The sequence below is a fragment of the Solanum stenotomum genome, chromosome 3, assembly GCF_019186545.1.
Source record: "Solanum stenotomum isolate F172 chromosome 3, ASM1918654v1, whole genome shotgun sequence".
Classification (NCBI taxonomy): Eukaryota; Viridiplantae; Streptophyta; class Magnoliopsida; order Solanales; family Solanaceae; genus Solanum; species Solanum stenotomum.
Window position 1 is genome coordinate 54,287,392 of NC_064284.1, and position 19,421 is coordinate 54,306,812.

Sequence of the window (19,421 nt, forward strand, 5' to 3'; positions counted from 1 at the left end):
CTATGGAAGATATAAAATTATTAGAACAATTAATGGAGGAAAATTTATATATGTACCAAAGAACCGAAGATATGTTATATCTAGAATATATCATAAATAATATTAAAGAAATATTCAGATTAAAACAACTATCAGAAGAATATTACAATAAATATTATTATATTTTACCATGAATTTCACACTATCAAAAAATAAGATTAAGACACTTAACAAAAGATATTATAATAAACTCTTTAAAATAAAATACTCACCTACCACACTACCACTTCTATGAATTCTTCAGCTACCAATTCCGCATCGAAAAATGGTATCAGAGCTATGGATAATAAGAAACACGGTATGAAACATACAAGTAGAAAATTAAGAAAAATAAAAAGAAAATTAAATAAATTATATCCGAAATATAAACAACTTAATATCACAAAGACTGATAATGAATATAATATATCTAAAATAGAATATAAATATATTCAATACTTAAAATTACAATGAATAACAAGAAGAATGACTATAGACAAAAACTTAATGAAATAATTATAGCAAAACGACAAGAATTAGAACATAGGCAAAATAAACTTAACAATAATATATTCGCAGGAATTTGTCACAAGTCTATAGTAGCACAAAGAAAGACTATTTTATATCTAGAAATACAAATAAATAACTTAGAATATAAACTACAACATAATTTATAAATGAATAAAGAAGAATACGCAATAGATGAAAAAACATATGAAAATTATGACGGATTAAAAATAAATATAATATTTTCTAATCTAGGAAGAAGATATAAGAAAATAGGTGATAATATAAGTTTAATGTTAGAAAAAAAAACGGTAAAACTAGAATATAGTTTAATTGCTATGATAAGAATAATAAAAGAAAATGAAGAAATAGATAGAAAAACGGAAATTGAAAAAATAAAACAACAAGCAAAAAAGGAAGTACAACAATTAGAAGAAGTAAAAAATACCAAAATAATAGAACTAGAAAAAAAGCTAGCAATATTAGAAGAAATGTATGAAATAAAATAAAAAACGAAATTAACAAGTGAGATAATTAAATTTAAAGAAAAATTGCAACTAGAAGATGAAATAGAAGAAAAAGGAGAAAATGATAATCTACCCGAAATAAGAGTTGATGAAATAAACGACGATGATCTAGAACAACATTCGGAAACAAGCGAAACATATACGAAACTTTTAGCAAACATAGATAATACAAAAAATTTAGAAGTAAATACAGAAGACTTAGACATGGACGAAAAACCTAGCACATCAGGAGTAAAAAACCCAAAAAAACTTAATCCAAAATATTTTAATGAAAATTATGAACAATATGATAAAGAAAAAACTACATGGGATAAAAGATTAAGTAGGAAATGGACGCCCAAACCCATAACTGGACAACATGATTTTTTAGATTTAGACTGTGTAACAGATATAAATAAAACAATTCAATTATAGATAGGATACATATCAAAACAATTAATAGATAACAAGATAGTAATAGCAGAGGCACCAGGATACATAGAAAGAACAATTATAGGAACAGTAAAATTATGGCTACAAAATTTAACAAATGAAAGCTTAACAACTTTAAGAAATAATAAAAAATTTGATGGTGGAATAGCTACTACAAGAACCTTTTAATTCAAAAGTAAGTAAAGGGGGGCAAGTAGTAACAATGCGAGCTCTAACATTGGCCCCCGTTAAAAACACTTCTACGCAAAAGAATGAGCAATGCATGCATCAACAATGTTCAAGAATTACTTAGTTATTATTCATATGTTGTTAATCACTCATGGTTCCCACAACCCTAGTTGTGGAGTTAGTTACTCATGCTTGAAAGAACACAATTCATATTTTCATAAAAAGAATTCATGCCTTTACGTTTTGAGCAGAAGAAACCCGAAATCTCCAATTGAAATTCGAAGAAAAAAGTCTTATAAACCAAAATTTGGAAATCAAATTACCAAAGTTTACAAGTTAATTACCAAGAAAATATCAAGAACTAAAAGTAAACAATAATGTCTAACCCCCAAAAACGAGGTTTACATGTCCTATTTACAGAAAAACATGTCCTAAACAAAAAGGAAACAAAATAAGGAAATAAACTTTTTGGACGCGGCTTCGATCGACGACACGAACTACAGACTGTGGGTTGACCTACGATTCATAGGTCCCCTCTGTTGGTCAACACTTAGAATTTTTCTTGCAGAGGATGGAACCTTCACTTTCTGATACAAATGACGGACGTACAGAATGGACAGTAGGTTGACCTATGGTCCGTGGGTCCTCTTCTATGGCTCCACACTTAGGAATTTCATCAGGTACTGGAACTTCAATTTCTCTGAATCATTTGACGGATGTGCAGGGCGGCCCTTGGGTCGACCTACAATCTGTCACTTACATCTGTAGTTCCACACTTAGTCAGATTTTCCTGATGCTCTATCTACGCCACCCATCGACGAATCTTTACTGGACCTACGGTCTGTATGTCACCTCTGTGGGTGTCTCCTTCTGTAGATTTGCAGTTGCCATCTCACAATTCCACACCCAAGCCTATTTCGTGCAAATATAACACAAAACATTAATCCCTAATACAATATGGCTAGACACACACAACTCTTAAGTGAAATGTATCAAAAATACCATAAACTCATGATTTATCAACACCCTCAACTTAAACTCGTTGTTTGTCCTTAAGTGACGCACTAAACTCTAAACAACACTTATGTATAAGCAGACATACAAACTAAATCAATCACATGGCTATTTCAATCCATTACATTTTCTCAGTGCAAATATTTTCTCTTAGACTCAACAAGCTAACTCATGTGGATCAAGATATGACAAAGACCGACCAGTAGACACCCCAACATACACTTTTCACAATCACCAAGGTACCAACTTTCCCACAATGTAAATAGTGCACTCACTTCAAATGAAATCCTTTTCACACAAAACATATGAGTTTTAGAGTTTTAGAATTCATTCAACACTCATGCTAAGAAGTGAATTCAAGTACAGTTAGTGCTCAATACCATAGGTTTGCCCTTATTTTCACTGCTTAGACTCTCTAAACAAGTTACTAGGATCACTGTAGAACTTTCTTAGTTTTAACGTAGGCTCAGGGTCAGGTGTGGTACATTTGGGTACTTTTTAGTGACTTTCTGCCCTCCTTGACAATACATTGGATTTTTACCTATTTCTCGACCTAGTTTTGACATCTTTTCATTTTTTTTTCTTTCCCTTAACTATTTTCAACATTGATGTGACTTTTGACTTTGTGACTCGTATTTTTCACTTTATTCTTTTTCTTTCACTTTATTTTCTTTATTTCTTTCAGAAATTTTATTTATCATCTTTTTTCTTCTTTTGCACAAAGTCACATCCTCTTTTTTCATTTTCTCTTTTCAACACAAGACTCTTTTGATACGCTTTTCTTTCTGTTTCCTATTTCATAACCACCCTCAACTTATGAATTTTTCATAAGTTGAGGTGCACAGTATCCGATGTCGGACCAGGGCCAAGATAGAGGTAACCGTTGACTTAGCCACCCTCAACTTAGGCTTTTGGCTTAANCTCTTTTGATACGCTTTTCTTTCTGTTTCCTATTTCATAACCACCCTCAACTTATGAATTTTTCATAAGTTGAGGTGCACAGTATCCGATGTCGGACCAGGGCCAAGACAGAGGTAACCGTTGACTTAGCCACCCTCAACTTAGGCTTTTGGCCTAAGTCAAGGTGCACATGTCCAAGGAGGGACCAGGGCCAAGACAATTATTAAAGGGAAGGTGAGTTAGGTGAATCAAAAGAAATGATCTATTTAGAGCTCAAGTATTTTGATCAATGGAAACATTGATTTCATTTGGTTAGATCATTTTAGGCTTAAGTGAACTAATTTAAACAAGGGCTTATGATCACTTCCCAACTTCTATCCTAGATCATCCTAGCAGGACCAATGGGGCAAGTTCTAGATTGGCACAAACTGTCTGTACATTCAACTTTTCTCACACACTCTTGGCACATTGTTTCATTATCAGCTTATCATATTACCCAATTCAAGTTTTAGCTTAAGTCAAGAGGTCAAATTGGTTCCTTATTATGTCACATTGAGATCCAACACATTCAACTCATCAAGACTATCGATCTAGAACATTTTAACATTTTTGGACATGGATCATTTTTTCATTCTTATTATGCCATCATGATTTCATTTTTATACTAACTCCTTCACATACATTCCTAAACATGCCGGTTAAATAAAAGTTAAAACAGTATTTTGGGGAAAAGAACACAGGCAAGAAAACCCCAAGAGAGGATTATAAGTTGGGTTACTTAGACTTCACCCTATCACTGAGAATCCATTTACCCCACCCCCAATAAAATAGAGTGCAATTGTCTCCAATGCACAAAAAGTAAGGAATAAAGGATAGGGTGAATCAAACCTGTGGCGCATCGCGCCGAAGACCTCTAAATAAGCGGATGGGTCAAGTAGCGCTCGTATCTACCATCTCAACACCCTCAGTAGTACTAACATCAACTCTCACCGTACCCTCAGTAGTGCTCATGGTGCTAGAGGCACAAATACCTATCTCCTTAGCCCGCTGCTGTCGCATCTCCTTATCAAGATGGATGCCTTGTGGGCTGCGTCAGTCTCTTGGTGCTCCCTCTTGCTAACTCATCAGCCTCAGTGTCTTTAGAAGTATGACCGGAGTGGGGGTGCTTCCAAGTAATACGGGAAGAATTAGGTGGCGACATCTCATCTCTGAATAGTTCACTCAATACCGTACTATTAACTAGTGCCATGGAGTCGGACTAAGGATCAGTCTTTAGTGGAGCCAGGAGGGCATCAAAATCAGCTAGGAGACTAGCTAACTCTGTGTGGAAAGTGGAGACATTAATGGTGCGGACCGGCCTCTCTAGGACACGAAGTTCATATGCTTCTAGGCGTGGTTGAACGGCTTGAACCTTATGGTCCATTATTTGCCCCATCCACGCCACGGACTTGGCTATCGACCAATACATCCATGGCTTCACATGCTGGAGCAGCGTGGCCATCTAGGCCTTTAAATTCTGGACATAGCTAGAGGCACGACAACAGACCGGGAGAAGGGAGTGGCTCTAGAAGAGTTAGGGGCCTGACTGGTGGCCGGGGATGGGGAAGTAGGGGCAGCTTCTTAAATGTGGCTGGAGGGGCAGAATCATCACCTGCATCTGCTCCATATCTTCTACACGGTTAGCTCTTAATAGTGGCACCTGAACCTGTGGCTCCCTTCGAAATGCAACTACATTAGCCTTATCCCGAATTATGCCAATATCTTAGGTCTTGGTAGTCTAAACAAGCAATCATAGTGCTAAATGCGTACTCCATCATCCCTGTAAAGCTGGAAGAGAAGGCATGGGAAAGGCAGTGTGGTGGTGTCCTTAAAGGCCCTCTCATGTATCTCCACAATCAGCATGTAGGCAAAGTCGACCTCTATCCTAGCAACTAAGGCTACAACCATAATTGCGCGGTCCCATGTAAGAACATTATCTTCCTGAGTCGGGGACACACGGTTCCACCCCAGCAAAGAGAAAAATATGTTTACAAATGTTAGGGTGGCCTTCTTGATACCTACGCTCGGGTGTGGACCCACTCGACACGCTCTCTATCAATAGCAGGATGACGGGTTAATCAGTGCGAAAAAGGCTCCCTCTGATCGACATTCCTATGAAATGCCCCACTTCAAAAAATGTCTATGATATGTCGACTAAATACCCATGCACTAGCGTAGCTGTAAGTGGAGACTGGGAGGAGAAGTTGGCCCGTCTGTCGATCGATCCTCTAAGGGTGCCGACGTAGGAAAAATAGAACTCCCTAACTATCTCCTCAGGAAGTACCCTGGGCTATGGGCCATCCATTCACACATATGCCTATGTAAGAGCTCGTGGATGTCGGGTGTGGTATGGAGGCTGCCTGTGATAACCCGACGCTCCTCGGTGACTAGTCGAGCCATTTTGTCCTACTCAGTCAGCATGCGGGCATCCCTGTATATCTGATAATGTCCGCTCACACACCATCGGCTTGGCTCCTCAGCAACTGGTGCAGGATCAGTGTTTGGGGGCACTGGAATATCACTGACACTATCAGCCTCAGAGGATGAGGCATTGACACTATTAGAAATAAAGCCGGATACCAAGATGGAGTTGGAGCTGAACTCGGAGCCGGAGTTGGAGGCTGACTCTGAGCTAGCCAGTGAACCATTCGGTGTATCCCTCTCATCAGATTAGGAGGTAGTGATCACGTCAGGAATCACCAGCTACTCTCGGTTCCTCGTGGTGCGAGGAGTAATAGGGGAGGTCCTAGTAGTGGGGGGAACATACCCAGTGTTCTACGTGTCTTCCTCAATGATTAGGCATCGCGAAGGAGCAACATATTTTGATTTTCCCTTACCGACATAGGTCGGAGTTCTCTCGAGAACCATGGTACCTGTGGAAGCTTAGTTAGTACCTAAACAAGTAAATAACACACTTAGAAACAATTTGAACAAGAACCGAGCAAAAACAAAACTGAAAAAAATGTTGGGACACTAGCAGGAGTGTCCACCTACGGTGGGTACTTATGGTCTGTAGATGGACCTACGATCTGTGGGTCCCCTCCGTAGGTCAGAGTTCCCAGAAGTTGGGTCTCTGATGCGAACCACGAATGTGCAGAATGGTCCGTCGATGGAACGAAGTACAAAAGTCCACCTCCGTGGTTCCAAACTTGGTGATTACATGTACAACAGACCCACGGACCCGACCTGCGATCCGTGGACAGGGTCTCGTGGGTCAGATCTGTTCCAAGTATTAGACATGCCTTAGTTTGTACTATTTATTTCATTAAATCAAACAGTCAAGCTAGTTCTAATGATGCATTTCAACACAATATACCATAGTTTGTCATCCATAGAGTTCTGATTACTCACAATTTGACCTTTTCAACATACCGAACTAGGAACCCAAAGTCGAAACTTCCATTTAGACCTTTTACCCTGATTCAGTTAGTTTTAATAGATTACACACTCACATACCATCATACCAAGGGCTATTCTAACATACAATTCGACATTGAACTCTAAAATTAACATCCCTTACAACCCAAGGACAAGTTCTAACTTCGTGACTTCTTAATACAATAATGAACAGTCAATTCAAAGTCAGGGTGAAATCGTTTACCTTTCAAGCAAGCGAAGTGGGTGAGTGTTTGATGCAATGAACCTCTAGACACTTTTGACGAGCTGTTGACACCGAACCTGGATTGTGGAATCCTTGGTAAGTGGAGATGAGGGATTTTGTAGGGTGAAGAGTGATATGGGAATTTGGGGGAAGGAATGGGGAGTGATCTGTGGTATTTCAGAGTTAAATGTAGTGAATTTGGGAGAGGAATGGTTTAAAAACGGTTGGGAGGAAGTTTTGAATGTGGGAAATGAATTAAAAAAGAGAGAATTTTATTTAAAAAGGTGTCCGACTCGGGTCGGGCAAACCCTAACTTTTGGACCCATGAGACCCCGTCTACTCTACGTGGGTTGACCTACGGTCCATGGGTTCGGTCCGTAGTGTCACGACCTGGGAGTACCCGTAGACGTAATACGAGTTACCCGACCCTGAAGAGGTCTCATACAAGCCCTTAGCATAATCATAGTCATAAGATCATAGGCAAAATAGTGCGGAATTTAAAATATTCTTTACAATCGAAGGCTTTTATAAATATGATAAAGTCTATATACTATGTCTCAAACCATCTATTTTACTTAGTATAAAATTATTGAATACAATCTTAGGGACGTAGCCCTTACATAAGTCGAAAACATAAAGTGAAGACATAAAGGACATATGGTCAGGCCCTCGAATACAATAAAGACTCACCAATCTTCTTCTTCTTGATCTCCTGTGGTCCTAGCTACATGGATGGAATCCAACATCTCCAAAGCCTACACTTATAGAAAATGTAGAAAGATGGGGTTAGCACAAAAAGTACTAAGTATGGAAGCCATGCATAAAAATCATAAAAACATGCATAAAAGGGACATTTTCTTTGAAACCATGCCATATGCCACTTTTGAACATCATCTTTGAAATAGTTGGAAAATGCAACTTATAAAGCAACTCACATACAATTCATCATACATTAAGAGATATCATCATAATGACTAGCATAATGTCCAACCTAAGAATAATGCATATACCAATCTTCACAAGACATAATTCGTACATATAGTCCAACCAAACACATAAGCAACCCAAAGCCACACTAGTGCAATGCAGAGGCAACGTTCCATAACCCTACCAAATGCTAAGTAACACATTTAGGCCACCAACAACCTACATATCTTACTTTTCCTTATTCATAACCAACATACATAAGTAAGGAGTCATTCATGTTCATAACTTATAACAAGTGAAGTCAACCTTAACATCAATACATACCTTTCATACATAATTTATATCATGCATACATAATTCATATACCTTCATAGTATAAGGAACCACACCACAAACCCTTTATAAGTCTACTTGTTCAATGTATAAGTAAAGTTCCATACCCCTACTCACACTAAGTAAGGCACATTAAGATGTTATAAGCATAGTTCATATTCATAGTCATACTTCATATAAAGCATACATTCAACTCATAATCATTATATCATAAAAGAGACATATCATGCCCCCTCTCAAAGCCTACTTGTTCAATGCACGAATGAAGTCCCATACCCCTATTCACACTAAGTAGAACCTCTTGAGGAAACATAGAACATGCTCATGTTCTTATCATAACTCATATTCTTATCTTTTAGGGATATTTAGCCTTAACCGACATAGATCATGTGAGCTACATGGAATTTGGTGTTCTACCCCCACACCGGAAAGAGGTGTCTTACTTGCCTAAGGTAGAACGTACATAATATCTTATAGGTGGATCCACTAGCTATATACCTATGTGGGCACATAGTTATGGGTTAAGGAGATTGCCACTAGAAACCTGGACTTTCTAACGTATGAGATGTCCATCTCATGAGATAACATACAATGGGAAGCCGGACTTTATAACGTAAAAGCTTCCATCTCACTTTCATACCCTCTCGGTGCTACGCATAATTCCCTTTAAAAGTCATATTAAGTGTTTACTTAAGTTCATGGTCATAAGAGAATTCACTAGGCACTCAAACCAACATATCATAATGGCTCATAGATTCATTAAGTGAGAATGTCCTTTAACTTTAGAATCATCAACATGTGAGTAAACCTTTCACATTGTATTAATAGTGTGTTCATGAGAATGGCCTTTCATACAACACAACAATACTATCATAGTCATAACATATCATACATAATCATAGTCCTAGACAATTCATACATAAACATGTGTAAGGATAAGGGGAGAATGGCCTTTCAATAAATAACACAAGTACACAATAGTCGTAGAATCTTCACTTTCTAAGTGGATCATAAGCAACACCTTAGTCACATCATAATCAGTTTCATGCATGTACGTGTGTGTGATTGTCCTTCCAATGACACAACAACAACATTATCATAATAGACACTTTATCCTCAAAGTTTTCATAAACATGCATATAATACCATAATCATACCTATACATCATATCTTGCATTCAAGGGTCATATTGAGTCAACACTTATAGCATTCAATACATGAAACATAGATATAGTCATAACCCAAGTACAATATTCATTCCATGCATAAGCTCATATACTCATATTAGAGGTCATGTAGATGAAGTCTTCTCACAATAGGGCCATACACAATTCATCATACATAGTGGCTTCCTTCTTGGAGCCTTAACACCCTTAGCTTATTAATTTTATCTCCTTACCCTTAAGCCCTAGGAGTCATCTTCATGTTACAAGCCTTACTCTTCAAGCAATGCCTCACATGATCAACATACATACCTAACTATTAAGGTAACCTAACAACATTCCTCATTCTTGATCAATTATAGTTATATAGGAAACATATAAACTCAATTTCAACACTATACAAGCATGATCCATCATATAAGCCCTAATCAAGTAAGTTGATGTGTACAAGCTTTACTCATAAGCAATTCATGTCTAGGTGATCTAATCTAAGACAATTCATTAAGAAATTCATCATTCTTAGAAGGTCACATATAAACCCTCAATTTGCCTCTTTCATGGCATAGACCTAATCACATCAATTCACCTTATAAATCTTAGGTTAATCAAGTATACATGTATAATCATACTTAGATCATGAAATTACATCATAATTAACTCACATACAATCAATTGGACCAACTTGCAAAACCATCACATAATGTAATAAGAACCATAGCTAGGATTCATGATCTCATGGATTCTTGAAGGAGTTGAGTTAAAATCATATCAAATCAATCATACATTCATAACCAAACATAATTCAACCTTTAAAAGCAACTTTAAGAGGAATTAATGGAGTTGAGTTGAAACCCTAGATAGTTGAGTTTTCTAGAATTGAGATAAAAGCTATTGAAAAGTTTCCTTGGGTGATAGCTTCCCAAAAATGAAGAACTCCCATACATTAGGTGTAGATTCCTATCAAATTCATATTGAAAATCTCCTTCTTTCAAGCTTTCCTTGATCTCCTTCTCATTTCTTCAATGGAGGTTCTTGAGAGAAGATTCTTGGATAGGTAGGTAGTTGGGTAAATCCATATTAAATGACCCCTAATGAAAACAACTTAAAAATGAATTTCCTAATTAACCACCCATTGGTCGTGTCTAAAGCAGCCTACAGATGCAAACCACGAGACCTCATCCATGGACCGTGGATGGGATCACGCCCCATACTGTGGGGTCGTGTTTTGAGTCTACAACATAAGTTTTGGGATATTGACCCACAGAGCCCATCCATGGGGTGTGGATCGACCTATGGGGCATAGGTTCCTATCTGTCGTTCTCCATTTTCTTGATAGCTTTTGGGTTTTAGGAAGCCTTGGGGGTTTAGACTTTAGGGTCCCCCTCAAGGACCCTTGGTTGGTCTTTGGGGGTCGTACCTTGACGTTTAACCCCTAGACACCTCAACCTAAGCTCAGGAAGTCAATATAAGACCTAAAACAAAGCATCAAACTTAAAAGCTGACACGTAATGTTCTAGTTTCACCTACTAGTTTCCATTAAGCTTTAGCTATGTCTTACTAGTCTTTATGGGGTGTTACACGTAGGTCACTCTGAAACTTAGAATTTTGAAGGACTTACCTGGGGTCAACGAACACCATTAACGGTCCGTGGATGGACCCATGGACCGTTGATGGGGTCCGTAGACCTCTGCATAACCTATTTTCTGTAGATTCAGTTGTTCATTCCTCCACATGTAGGAACCATGAGGTCTTTCTTTTTACATTTTCTGGACACATTTTTGACACAGACCCTATTCTATATCTGGCCAACACTAATATATAAATAAAACACCTATTAAAAAGTTACAGAAATTAAAATAAAAGAAGAAAACTCCTACATCAAAACGAAAAACCTATAGTTGGCTAGATTGTACATCTTGGGTTGCCTCCCAAGAAGCGCTTAATCGAACGGCGTGGAACGACGCACATCCCTTGATTAATCAGACTTCATCAAGGTAATAGGCCTCAATCACTTCCAGCACAGTCTCCATCTGCCCCATGTAGACTTTGATCCTTTGCCCGTTCACCTTGAACCTTGTTCCCTCCTTGTGTTCGAGCTCGACCGCTCCATGAGGAAACACTTGAGTTACTTTGAATGGACCGGTCCACTTGGACTTGAGCTTGCCAAGAAACAAGCATAACCTTGAGTTGAATAGAAGCACCAAATCACCCACGACAAATTTACGCTTTTCAATCTTTTGATCATGATACTTCTTCATCTTCTGTTTGTACAAATTTGAACTTTCATAAGCTTTTAGGCGAAACTCATCAAGCTCATTCATGTCATTCACTCTTTGACTCGAGGTGGCGACCCAATTCAAATTAAACTTCCTTAGTGCCCACATAGCCTTATGCTATAGCTCTATCGGCAAATAGCATGACTTCCCATATACAAGTTGGTAGGAGGACATACCTATGGGAGTCTTGAATGCGGTGCGCTAAGCCCAAAGAGCATCATCAAGCCTCCTTGACCAATTAGTTCTATTTGGATTCACAGTCTTTGCAAGGATTTGCTTTAACTCTCTGTTGGACACTTCAACTAGCCCACTAGACTGCGGATGGTAAGGAGTGGCTACATTGTGACAGACTCCATATTTCTCTAGAAATGCCTTGAACAACATATTACAAAAGTGGGAACCTCTATCGTTTATAATCGCCCTAGGTGTACCAAATCCGGAGAAGATACTTTTTTTTCAGGAATGCGGTGACACTTTTACATTCATTGTTTGAAAGAGCAATTGCTTCCACCCACTTCGACACATAATCAACCTCAACAAAAATATACTTCATCCCATGTGAACTCACAAATGGACCCATAAAGTCAAGGCCCCATACATCATACAACTCAATCATCAATATCAGATTCATAGGAAGATCTTGCCTCATTGAAATTCCTCCTTCTCTTTGGCAACAATCACAAGACATGGCAAAATCATGCGCATCTTGGTCGATGGTAGGCCAGTAATACCCACACTGCAAGATTTTATGTGCAGTCTGAATACCACTGTGATGCCCACCAACAGGCGATAAATGACATGTCTCTACTATACTCATCATCTCAACCTCGTGCACACAACGACGAATAATAACATCAGCACAAATACGGCACAAATAAGGCTCATCCCAAAAGAACTTTTTCACTTCATGCATAAACTTTTTCCTTTGGTGAAAAGACAAATTTGATGGAACCAGATCACTTGCCAAGCAGTTAGCAAAGTCTTCAAACAAAGGAATCATATCATAAGAAGCAACCAATACCTTTTCGTCTGGAAATGCATCATTAATTTCAGCCCCATCTCCTAGATTGAGCATAGCTTCCTCCTCTAATCTGGACAACTAATCGGCAACTTGGTTTTCTGTCCCTTTTTATATTTCTCTTCAAAATTGAACTCTTGCAGCAACAATACCCATCTAATCAATCTCGGTTTTGCATTCTTCTTAGCCATCAATTACCTTAATGCAGACAGTATGCACTCTGACCTTAGTACAAAACAAGTAGGATCAAAATTTCTCGAATGCGAAAACGACAACAAAGAGTTCATGTTCAGTAACCGTATAGTTCTTTTGAGCCATATTCAGAGCTTTGTTGGCATAGTAAATAGGATAAAGAATCTTCTCTCGCCTCTGTCACAATACCACACTAAGTGCCACTCCACTACCATCACACATTACCTCAAACGGTTGCCCCGGATCCTTTGAAATAATGATAGGTGCAGCAACTAGCTTGTCCTTCAACAATTCAAATGCTCTCAAACAAGCATCATCAAACTCAAACTTACACTCCTTTCCATGCAATTTGCACAATGGGTGGGCAATTTTTGATAAATCCTTGATAAACCTCCTATAAAAGCCTGAATAGCCAAAAAAACTTCTAACACCTTTAACACATATAGGTGGTCGAAGCTTTTCTATTACCTCAACTTTAGCTCTATCAACCTTAATACCCTTCTCAGAAATTCAGTGACCCAGAACTATTCCCTCTTTCACCATGAAGTGGCACTTTTCCTAATTAAGCACAAGATTGCGCTCTTCACACCGTTTTAGTACCTCGGCCAAATGCATCAAGCAACCATCAAACGAGTCACCTACCACAGAGAAATCATCCATAAATACCTCAATAGTTTCCTCCACCATATCTGAAAAAATCGACATCATTCAACGCTGGAAGGTCACTAGAGCATTACATAACCCAAATGGCATTTGTTTGAAGATAAAACTTACATAAGGGCAAGTGAAGGTGGTATTCTCTTGGTCTTCCAGAGCAATGAAGATCTGATTATTCCCCGAATAACCTTGAAAACAATACCAACCCTTACCAGCTAGACGGTCCAGTATCTAATCCATGAACGTCATAGGGAAGTAGTCTTTCTCAGTCCAAGCATTTAATTTCCGGTAGTCCATGCATACTCTCCATCCAGTCATGGGCTGCATCAGAACAAGCTCATTTTTTGAATTAGGAAGCACACTAATTCCACCTTTCTAGGGCACACACTGAACAGGATAGACCCAACTACTATCTGCAATAGGATAAATGACAACAACATCCAACCACTTGATGATTTCCTTTTTCACTACCTCTTGCATAGGTGGATTTAGTCTCATTTTGTGCTCGATACTAGGCTTATGGTCCGGCATGAGTTGGATTTTATGAGAACAAAATCCAGGAGGAATCCCAATAATGTTTGCAATAGTCCATCCAATCTCCCTCTTGAACCTCTTTAACACAGAAATCAATGCCTCAACTTGCACCTCACTAAAATCGGCCACAATCATGACTGGTGAAGTACCATCTCTCCCCAAGAATACATACATCAAATGCGATGGTAGAACCTTTAGCTCTAATTTTGCAGCCTTTTCAACAGACGGTTCTGTGGGTGCAGAGTCGCGTTTCTTCATATCTAACTCCAATTTCTTTTGTTTGGGGGAATTCAGACCTATCAAGTGCGGCAACCAATTCATCACAGTCATCAATACCATCACCCTAAAAATTCATCAATACCGCTGCCAGTGCATCAACACCCAATCTTTCTTCAATAGACACATCAGAACCTTGCTCCACAATCTGATTCACCACTGATACTAACTTGAGATCACTTTCCTGCTTCATAGACCTACAAATGTTGAAAGTTACCTCTTCATTGTTCAATCAGAAATTCATCTGCCCTCGTTCCATATCGACCAAGTCGCCCCAGTAGCAAGGAATGGTCTCCCTACGATGATGGGAACCTCAAAATCAACCTCACAATCAAGTATCACCAAATCCGCCGGAAAAATAAACGACTCCACAGTTCTATCGGCCATGAGTAATCGCATAGTAGTCCGTTTTGGAGTCCTTAAACCTAGCTTCTTGTAAATAGACATTGGCATCAGATTAATGCTAGCCCCTAAATCACACAACGCCTTCATAATATGCAACAACCAAATGGTACAAGGAATAGTGAAATCACCATGATCGTCTTTCTTCTACACAAGTGACCTAGTAGCAATAGCACAACAATATTGCAACCTATCATCATCTTCAAAATTGACGGCTCTCTTCTTAGTCATCAAATCTTTCATAAATTTCGCATACCTAGGCATTTGCTCCAAAGTTTCTATCAACGAAACATTGATGGAAACCTAATTCAACATAGTGATAAACCTGTGATATTTTCCTTCTTCATTCTTCTTTACCAACCTCTGTGGGAATGGAGGTGGAGGTCTAGGCATGGGAACAACTTTTTGGGTTATCTCCGCTTCCTTCTCTGTAGCATTCTTGGATTATCCAGTAACCTCAATCTCATCATCTTCTTTTTCAACCATAATTTTGACCTCAGATGACATACGTGGACCAATTGTTTGTTTACCCCCTCGAGTAGTGACTGTCATACAATGCCCGTCATTCTTTGGATTCTAAATGGTGTTGCTGGGAAGTGTGCCAGGCTGACATGGGTTTACTATAGTGGACAACTGATTTACCGGCTGCTCAAATTGCTTGATCGACACTGGATGGGCATCAACTTTTTTACCAATACCAGACAAGTCATTCCGCATATCCTTCTCATTCATATTAGTCGAATAAAACCACTTCCTAATCTTTTGCATCATATCATCAATCCGTGACATACTACCTCTAGCTTCCCTATTACCAGATCCCCAATTTGGAGGTTGAACATTAGGCCCAATTCTCATATGTTACCCCGTTGTTCTGGTTGTAGTTTATGTCACAATTATAGTTACCATCCCTAATGTAATTACCCTCTAAATTATAGTTACCATAGTTCCGACCTTAGTTTCCTTGACCTTGGCGCCAATTATCCGAGTTGGAACCTTGGGTGTTGGCACGGAGACCCCATGTCTGATCATTCACCAAGTAAGCATCCTCCTTATAATAACATTCCTCAACCGGTGGTGGATCACCGCATTTACCTTTTCTGGACCTCCGCTTAAATGCTTCAATACCAACCCAATTTATGTCCTTATCTGAGCCATCTCCTCACGAGTGTCATCGGCAGATTGACTAGGTGGAGCTTGAACTGCTAATGTGCTTCTTCTAGTGTCTTACTTTTGAGTGCTCCATGCTTTATTGTTTCGGGAAATCTTCTCAAGTTTCTCAACAATCTCCTCAAAAGTGCACTCACCATATTATCCTCCAGCGATAGTGTCAAGAAAACTTTACCATTGTCATCCTGACCTCTATAGACTCTTTCAGTGACTTATCATCAATACGGTGATTCAGAACAGTTCTTATGAATGTAGTGAACATGTCCCACTAACTACTCACAGACACTCCAAGTAGTGCCATAAATTTTTTGAGTTTATCTTTGTGGTTAATCTTCTTTGACAACAGAAAGTACATGGCCATGAACACCTTCTGCAGTTGGTCCCATGTGTGAATTGAGTTGTATAGAAGCTTAGAAAACCAAATCGCAGCATCTCCAGTCAATGATAGAGGGAATACTCTCAACCCTATGATGTTCATATCCAACTATGGTCGCCCCACACAACTCTTACAAACACTCCTCAAGTTGGCCATGTGACAATGCGGATCATCCAAAGCCATACCAGCAATCAAACCTCTCGATGTACGCATCTGTATCAAACTGCTAGTCACCACAAATGTATGCCCTAGAGGTAGAAGAGGGAGAACAATGGGGCCTTCAAATTCGACAGTGTTGAATTTGACCCTGTAATTATCACGTAGTCTTGGCCTTGGTGGATCATGCACCCTCAATGCATCTCTGAGTAGATTACCACCACGATCCTGGGAATTCTCATAATTAAATGATTCCACATGCTCATCTATTACTGGATTATTATTGAGCCCTTGATTTAACGTTTTTCTCAAAGTATTTCTTAGTTTGGGGTCATATGGGGTCCATGGTTCGCCTCGACTCTGTGTACTTGGCATACACTAGATTAGAAACTTGTAGAAGACATAAACAACATAAAATGTAAAATAATGAAATAATTGACTAAAGTTCAATAATGTATTTAAACTTAATCTAAAAGCCTTATTCCCCGGCAGCGGCGCCAAAATTTGATACACTCAAATAACACCTCCCTAAAAAAGTATAAGCGATCATTGTCAAACAAAGAACCCAACTTGTAGGTTGGGGTCGATCCCACGAGGAATACGGTTTAGACTTAAACTTAACTAACTAGTATATTTGTTTAGTCAACTTATTTCTGAGAGAAGTAAATAAAGGGTTTTTATGAAAAAAATAACTGATTGTTGTTTAGGTAACAAGTCAGTAAGATTTGAACGTTGGTTGTTATCAATGAGAGAGAGAAATTAGGGTGTATGTTTTCCCCATAAGCTCATAACACAATAATCCTAATAATAGTAATCCTTTCCTAGTATATAACATGCAAAGTTGGTAAGTTAGGTATCCCTGGGTGATTGGTTCTCCAATTAGGGAATTTCACTCTGCAACTTGGTCCTGCTACGTGTGTTTAAATTACTAACCCTTACCTTTACCTCAGATTACACATCACATCAATGTATGGCATAGTTTTCACCCACGCACCAAATTGAAATTAAACTATTAGATAATATCACACTAAATCTCTGTTGAAAAATTCCTTTCTTAATAACTACCTCCTTGGTCTGGCAAGTAGCAACAAGGCGTGTTCTAACGTTTGCCACTGTTAAAAAGACTTCTAAGCGAAAGAATCACCAATACATGCAACAACACTATTCAAGATTTACTTAGTTATTATTCATACATTGTTAATCGGTAATGGTTACCACAACCCTAGTGGCGGAGTTAGTTACTCATGCTTGAAAGAACACAATTTATATTTTGATAAAAAGAATTCATGCACTTACGTTTTGAGTAGAAGAAACCCAAAATCTCCAATTGAAATTCAAAGCAAAAATCTTATAAACCAAAATCCATAAATCAAATTTCCAAAGTCTTCAAGTTAATTCTCAAGAAAATATCAAGGACTAAAAGTAAACAATAATGTCTAACCCCCAAATATGAGGTTTACATGTCTTATTTATTAAAAAAAACATTTCCTAAACAAAAAGGAAACAAAATAAGGAAATAAACTTTATGGACGCTGCTTCGATCGATGACACGACCTTCGGGCTGTTGCTAGACTATGGTCCGTAGGTGCCCTCCGTTTGTCAACACTTAGACTTTTTTCTTGCAGAGGCTGGAACCTTCACTTTCAAATACAAACGATGGACGTGCTGAATAGATCGTAGGTCAACCTACGGTCTGTGGATCCTCTTTCGTGGCCCCAAAAGTAGGTATTTCATTAGGTACTGGAGCTTCAATTTATTTGAATCATTTGACGGATTTGCAAGACAGCCCGTAGGTCAACCTACGATCTGTCACTTGCATTTGTAGTTCCACACATAGTCAGACTTCTCTGATTCTCTATCTACGCCACCCATCTAAAGACCGTGACTGGACCTACTGTCCGTTGGTGGCTCTTTTTGCAGATTTTTGGCTATCATCTCACACTTCCAAGTCCAAGCCTATTTCCTACAAATATAACACAAGAAAATTAATTCCTAATACAACACGACCCTAGACACACAAAACTCTTAAGTGAAATGTATCAAAAGTACCGTAAAATTACTGCATATCAATGTCATCCACAGACGGATAGTCAGGCAGAACATACCGTTCATAACTTAGAGGACATATTGAGAGCTTGCGTGATTAATTTCAAGGGAAATTGGGATGATCACCTACCCCTCATAGAGTTTGCCTATAGTAATAGCTTAATCCTAGTATTTAGATGTCCTCGTATAAGGCATTATATGGGTGTACATGCAGATCCCTAATTGGTTGGTTTGAAGTAGATGAAGCCAATTTGATTGCGCCAGATTCGGTTCATGAGGTTATGGAGAAAGTGCGACTCTTTAGAGATAGATTAAAGATAGCCTACAATCATCAGAACTACCATGCAAATGTAAGGAGAAGGGAAATAGAGTTTGAAATCGATGATTGGGTTTTCCTTAAGGTGTCACCTATTAAGGGGGTGATCAGATTTGGCAAGAAAGGGAAGCTCAATCCTAGGTTTGTTTGTCCTTAAAGAATCCTGAAAAGGGTTGGTAATGTTGCTTATGAGTTAGAGTTGCAAGCAGAACTAGCAACGGTTCATCTAGTCTTTCACATTTCCTTGTTGAAAAAGTGTGTGGGTGATTTGGCATCAATAGTACCATTAGAAACTGTGTTGTGAAGGATAGTCTCACTTATGAAGAGGTGCCAGTTGAGATTCTTGATCATCAGGTCATAGGTTGAGAAATAAAGA

General features: G+C 38.6%; 1 protein-coding gene across 1 annotated transcript; it reads right to left on the reverse strand.

Annotated features, from left to right (window-relative positions):
• Positions 1-6,011: 6,011 nt before the first annotated feature.
• Positions 6,012-13,820, reverse strand: LOC125859063 (uncharacterized). The gene is made up of 4 exons (XM_049538800.1): positions 13,716-13,820; positions 13,341-13,613; positions 7,897-7,961; positions 6,012-6,264 (listed from the first exon to the last, which is right to left on the reverse strand). Exons 1-4 carry the CDS (start codon positions 13,818-13,820, stop codon positions 6,012-6,014), a joined length of 696 nt encoding a protein of 231 aa, XP_049394757.1.
• Positions 13,821-19,421: the final 5,601 nt, after the last annotated feature.

What these genes read in the sequence shown, in the direction of transcription:
- LOC125859063 (XM_049538800.1), bottom strand. Translation starts at nt 13,820, where the DNA reads ATGTCGATTTTTTCAGATATGGTGGAGGAAACTATTGAGGTATTTATG. An exon ending in GCTTGATGCATTTGGCCGAG is followed by an intron (nt 13,614 to 13,715) that starts GTACTAAAACGG and finishes ATTTCTGAGAAG; the next exon opens with GGTATTAAGGTTGATAGAGC. An exon ending in ATCCGGGGCAACCGTTTGAG is followed by an intron (nt 7,962 to 13,340) that starts GTAATGTGTGAT and finishes CTATAAGTGTAG; the next exon opens with GCTTTGGAGATGTTGGATTC.